The following is a 6,111-nucleotide window of genomic DNA, read 5'->3' as shown; positions in this document are numbered from 1 at the left end:
TTGATATTCCCATCACACAGCCCTGTGATTCAAACCCGACGCCGCCGATCACAATAAGTGAACACTTTTGACGTCAGAGCCAGATTCAGCCCACTGGGTCCATCGCATTAAAACCGCAATCAAGTCGCCCCCCCCTCCACCCCCCTCCTCAGCCCCCACCTCCCTCCCCCCCCCCCCCCCCCCCCCAAAAAAAAAAAAACCTTGCGTTTCATTATCAATGTCAGCTGCCACCCCCGGGCAAAGGCTCCCCGCATCGGACCCAAACCAGTCTACCGGCGCCGTGGAAAGGGGCACAGAGACTCGGTAAGTTGATTCGCCCAGTCTCCGACCTTGATGCATGTTTCCTGTATTGCATTTGGGCGGGGGCAAGGAGAGGAGAGGAGAGGGGAGGGGAGGGAAGGGGAGGGGAGGGGGAGAGAGTTCCCTATCAATATGTGAACTCCCTCCCTCGCCTCTTCTGATCACATTAAAACAGGGTGGTGGTACTGCATTCTTAGTTTATCATATCGTAACAGCGTTATCATTAATCTTGCAAAAAAAATCATAAATGCAAGACTGAAAACTAAGATTACAGCAGCACGCTTTGGCGTGTTGGACTTGGCACGCTGTATAAGTCATTGTCTTAAAGATGTAATGCAATGTATAACCCGTTCTCTTCAATATGAAGATCAATGTGTAAGACATTGTGTTAAATATGAAGTGTAAAAGTCATTGTCTAGATGCGAAGTGCTATGTGTCAGACTTTCACCTAAATATGCAGTGCAGTCGTATAAGACATTCTCATATACGAAAGGCAATGTTTCAGTCGTTTTAAGATCAAACGAAATGGATAAGGCATTTTCTTAAATATGAAGTGCAGTGTGTGTATAAAAGGAAAGGATAATTTTGGCTGTTTGCGAAATGGATTTTGTTTCCTGGATTTAAAAATCTATATATTTTTCCATATTATGTTTTATTTATTGGTGCCGGCGGCCAGTTTTATGTATTAAAACCCTCTTTCCCGGGACACGTGTAAACACAGTGACGGGGGTCCATCTCACTGTTACTGCAGTCAGTATTTAGAAGTGACATAGAAACATAGGTGCAGGTGTAAGCCATTCGGCCCATCGAGCCAGCACCGCCATTCAATATGATCATGGTTGATCATCTAAAATCAGTACCCCATATCCAGAAAGGCTCCACGTTAGAGGAAGGGTCGGTGAATGCTTACTGTGTGTGTGTGCTTACTGTGTGTGTGTATGTGTGTGTATGTGTGTATGTGTATGTGTGTATATAGGTGTGTGAGTGTGAGTGTCTGTGTGTGTGTGAGTGTGTGTGAGTGTGTGTGTGTGTGTGTGTGTGTGTGTGTGTGTGTGTGTGTGTGTGTGTGTGTGTGTGTGTGTGTGTGTGTGTGTGTGTGTGTGTGTGTGTGTGTGTGTGTGTGTGTGTGTGTGTGTGTGTGAGTGTGTGTGTGTGTGTGCGAGTGTGTGTGTGTGTGTGTGTGTGTGTGTGTGTGTGTGTGTGTGTGTGTGTGAGTGTGTGTGTGTGAGTGTGTGCGTGTGTGTGTGTGTGTGTGTGTGTGTGAGTGTGTGTGTGTGGGTGTGTGTGTGTATGTGTGTGTGTGTGAGTGTGTGTGTGTGTGAGTGTGTGTGTGTGTGTGTGTGTGTGTGTGTGTGTGTGTGTGTGTGTGTGTGTGTGTGTGTGTGTGTGTGTGTGTGTGTGTCTGTGTGTGTGTGTGTGTGTGTGTGTGTGTGTGTGTGTGTGTGTGTGTGTGTGTGTGTGTGTGTGTGTGTGTGTGTGACTGTGTGTGTGTGTGTGTGAGTGTGTCTGTGTGTGTGTGTGTGAGTGTGTGTGTGTGTGTGTGTCTCAGTGCACTGTGTGTGTGTGTGTGTGTGTGTGTGAGTGTCATGATGCTTAGATGCTGAACTGTTCTCTGTTCTGTCCTACGCTCCCCCTTCCCCTTCCCCAGATCATGATCTCCATGCCTCCCCTCATGAACGATCAGAACAGGAGCAGCTTCAAACATCCCATCAGTTGGCTGTCGCCAGACAGCAGCAACTCCTCGGTGGCCGCGTCTGATCTACCCGAGGACATCGTCAATCCGTGGGACATCGCCCTGTGCGTGGTGGGCACAGTCATCTCCTGCGAGAACGCCATCGTGGTGGCCGTCATCTTCTACTCGCCCACCCTCCGGGCTCCAATGTTCATGTTGATCGGCAGCCTGGCATTGGCCGATCTCCTCGGAGGACTGGGTCTGATCCTCAACTTCACCTTCCTCTACCTGCTCAACTTCCAAGCGGCCAAACTGGTATCGGCTGCCCTCCTGATCGCCTCGTTCTCCGCCTCTGTGTGCAATCTGCTGGCCATCACGGTCGACCGCTACCTGTCGCTGTACAACGCTCTCACCTACCACACTGAGAGGACCACCACCTTCACCTACTTGATGCTGCTGGTCGTGTGGCTGACGTCCCTCAGCCTGGGCTCCCTGCCGGTGGCGGGTTGGAACTGCCTGGAGGACGAGGCGACCTGTAGCGTGATCAAACCGGTGACCAAGAACAACGCGGCGGTCCTGTCCGTCTCTTTCCTGCTCATATTCGCCCTGATGCTGCAACTTTACATCCAAATCTGCAAGATCGCCTTCAGGCACGCACAGCAGATAGCCGTGCAGTACCACTTCGTGGCCACCTCCAATACCTCGACTAGGAAAGGGATCTCCACCCTATCTGTCATTGTGGGGACATTCGCCGCTTGCTGGGTACCATTCTCCATCTACTGCTTGGTGGCAGACCCCAGCTACCCACTCATCTACACATATGTCACCGTCCTACCGGCCACCTGCAATTCAGTCATCAACCCTATTATCTACGCCTACCGGAACCCTGACATCCAGAAATCCCTCTGGGTCGCTTGTTGCGGTTGTATCCCCTCCAATTTCTCATTTAGACCAAGGTCGTCCAGCGATGTATAGTGGCTTCTGTTTCGGTGGGATTTTATTTTTCCAACAATTATTATTTGTGATTTTTTTTTTTTATTGGAGCTATTTAAACAGATCATCCCTTTAATTAAAAAAAAAAACACACACAAAATAGTGAAGAGGGGAGGAAATTGTATTTTTGTGAGTGATGTTTTTCGCGTTGATTGGAATAACATTGTTATTAGCGCCCCTGAAGGCTTCATGTGAACTCATTGTCCAAACGCCATGAAGTGGGACAGGCAGCATCTCTGGAGAGAAACGAGTGGGTGACGTTTCTTCAGACTGGAACAGACTTCCACCTGTTGGATCTGATGGAAGAAAGCTCAACCCGCCATGTCTACAAACACACAAAGACTGCTGAAATAACTCTGACAGGGGCAAAGTTATTTTTTAAGATGTGGAACTCAGAGAGACTAATGCAGGTGGAGTCAGATGTCGGAATGTGTCAGTAATTGATGTCGGTGTTTGCTGAGGGGGAAAGGGGAGGCTTTCTTCAAAGTTTAAACCAATGCCGAAGTGTGACGCACTTTAAACTAGTCCCTCTACAAAACATTATTTCACTGCCTATCTCACATCGATATTTATCATTTGTTCTGACGGGATTTGAACTATGTGAATAGATTCTCTTTTCAATTCCTTGCCGCAGATTAAATCTGGAAACAAATACAAACGCTGTATAATATGGGACGGGGGAGCTGTTAGCGTGTCTGACTGACTGGTTTTGGTTTATATTGCTGCTAAGAACGAAATAGTCATTTATTTTGCAGCGTAACAGTCCTGGTTTTAAAGTACACATTCCTCTTTTTAGACTCACAGTCGTAGAGTGATACAGTGTGGAAACAGGCCTTTCGGCCCAAATTGCCCAAACTGCCCAAACTGGGTATGAAGGAACTGCAGATGGTGGTTTGGAACAACTTCCTTTAATGTGAAAAAAAACCCTTTGCTATTATTTTCTGGTTTACATTAGTCAAATTGTTATCTGTTTTTATTCCCTGGCTGCACATTGTGTAAGAAAGAACTGTAGATGCTGGTTTAAATCGAAGATAGACACACCATGCTGGAGTAACTCAGCGGGTCAGGCAGCATCTCTGGAGAGAAGGGATGGGTGACGTTTCGGGTCGAGACCCTTCGTCAGACTGAGAGTCAGGGGAGAGGGACACACAGACAGGGGCGGATTAAGGCTCATGGTGCCCTAAGCACTGACCAATCTTGGTGCCCCCCTCCTTTCCACACTGACCCAGTCTATTTTAGTTGTTGACCTTGTGATACACCTGGGAAGATAACCCTAGGGTGCACCATGATCAAGAAACAGAACATTATGATCAATTTGCACTAGTTTTATCAATTTTTTTTTTTTTACAATTCTTCATTTGTTTTTTTTTCTTTTCACCCTTTTTCCCAACTTTGTGGTGCCCCCTTTGGCCCTGGTGCCCTAAGCACGTGCTTAGTCTGCTTAATGGTTAATCCGCCCCTGCACACAGAGATAAGGAAGGGCAAGGTGTGGAAACGAGACATCAAAGGTGATACTGGTCAAGGGAAATGTAGGATAGATCATTGCTAGCTAGGAGAAGGCGACAACAACGCAAACAGAGATAAAATATAATCGGGGACAGTCTATCATGTTTCGTTTCAAAGATTCGTGATATATATTTTGATCTTTGTTTTCATATTGGAGAGTGCAGCATAGTGGCAAAGCTCTGTGTTACTCTGGATAATTTCTGCTGTAGGAAAGAATCGAATCAAAACAGGAGATTTTCAATAAATTATTGCGACACAGATTATTTAATACGCCGAAGATAGACACAAAAAGCAGGAGTAACTCAGCGGCTCAGGCAGCATCTCTGGAGAGAAGGAATAGGCGACTTTCCGGGTGGAGAGCCTTCTTCAGACTGAGGGTCAAGGGAAGGGGAAAACGAGAGATGTATAGACGGTGCATAGAACAGATGGATACATAAAAGTAACGACGATCAAGGAAAAGTGCAGCCCACAATGCTCCATTGTTGGCTGTGGGGTGCGTGACAACGAGTTATAAAGACAGTGGAAGTCCACAGGAGGACAATGAAACTAGTACCAGGGCTAGAATGGGGATGGGAGATTGGAGAGAGAGAGAGGGGGAAAGCAAGGGCTATTTGTAGTTAGAGAAGTCAATGTTCATACAACTGAGGTGTAAGCTGCCCAAGCGAAATATGAGATGCTGTTCCTCCAATTTGCGTTGGGCCTCACTCTGACAATGGAGGAGGCCCAGGACAGAAAGGTCAGTGTGGGAATGGGGAGGGAATGAGAATTACCACAGTGTTTGCCAACCGGGAGATCCCGATTGTTTAATACCCCAATTCGCCATTTGTAACCCCCCCCCCCCCCCCCCCCCCAAGAGATAGGGGGTCTATTTTGACAGGACTCAGCGGGAATTTTGTAAACCACCAGGCGAATTAGACAATTGCCAAAGCATTTTGCCACCGTTTCCTTCAAATGAGGATTCGACACCAAGCATTCCAATCTGCCATTATTTACAGATAGTTTCCAAATTATCCGGACACATTCGATCAGACGAAGGCTTCCTTATCCCCTCAGACACCATGCATCCTTAAATTGCACTTTATCAAACTAAGGGATCAATATATATAAATATATATATATATACGTGTGTGTTTCTATAAAACGCTATTTCCCTCCCACGCTGTTTCATCCCGGACAGTCTATTTAATTGCTAAAATCGGTTTATTTTGATATGGTTACATATTATTGTAAACAGCCTTTTGCAAAAAGGTAAATAAATTGGATTAATAAATAAACAATATTTTAGGAAGCAACCGCTTGTGATGTTTTGGTCTGGTGTCGGCTGTCAGCGTTGATCCACTGCGGTGCTTCTCCTCGCCTGCTCGCAACATGCAATGCTGATATATTTACAGCCGGCGTGTGGTTCATTGAATCGTGAGTCGCTTCTCCTCTTCACCTCCACACGCGTAGGGAGAATGGGGGGGAGAGAGAGAGCGCCCAGCATTGGGCTGATGATACAACTGTGAGCTGTATCTAGACGTGAGATCTGATGAGCGCTCCACTGCAGTTTTTCCGCAGTCTGCTCTCGATATTTCAACTCAAGGCATCTTGTGTGTGTCCCCCCCCCCCCCCCCCCCCTTCTCTTCGGCTTCCCGGGTGCG

General features: G+C 47.1%; 1 protein-coding gene across 1 annotated transcript; it reads left to right on the top strand.

The window, feature by feature from the left end:
- Positions 1–234: 234 nt before the first annotated feature.
- Positions 235–5,911, top strand: LOC129702033 (G-protein coupled receptor 12-like). The gene is made up of 2 exons (XM_055643538.1): positions 235–303; positions 1,949–5,911. The coding sequence occupies exon 2, from the start codon at positions 1,952–1,954 to the stop codon at positions 2,945–2,947; it is 996 nt and encodes a 331-aa protein (XP_055499513.1). The 5' UTR covers positions 235–303; positions 1,949–1,951; the 3' UTR covers positions 2,948–5,911.
- Positions 5,912–6,111: the final 200 nt, after the last annotated feature.

Source organism: Leucoraja erinacea, chromosome 12 (assembly GCF_028641065.1).
Source record: "Leucoraja erinacea ecotype New England chromosome 12, Leri_hhj_1, whole genome shotgun sequence".
In the NCBI taxonomy this organism is placed as follows: Eukaryota; Metazoa; Chordata; class Chondrichthyes; order Rajiformes; family Rajidae; genus Leucoraja; species Leucoraja erinaceus.
The sequence above is the reverse complement of the archived record's forward strand: the minus strand, read 5'-3'. Positions and strand labels throughout refer to the sequence as shown.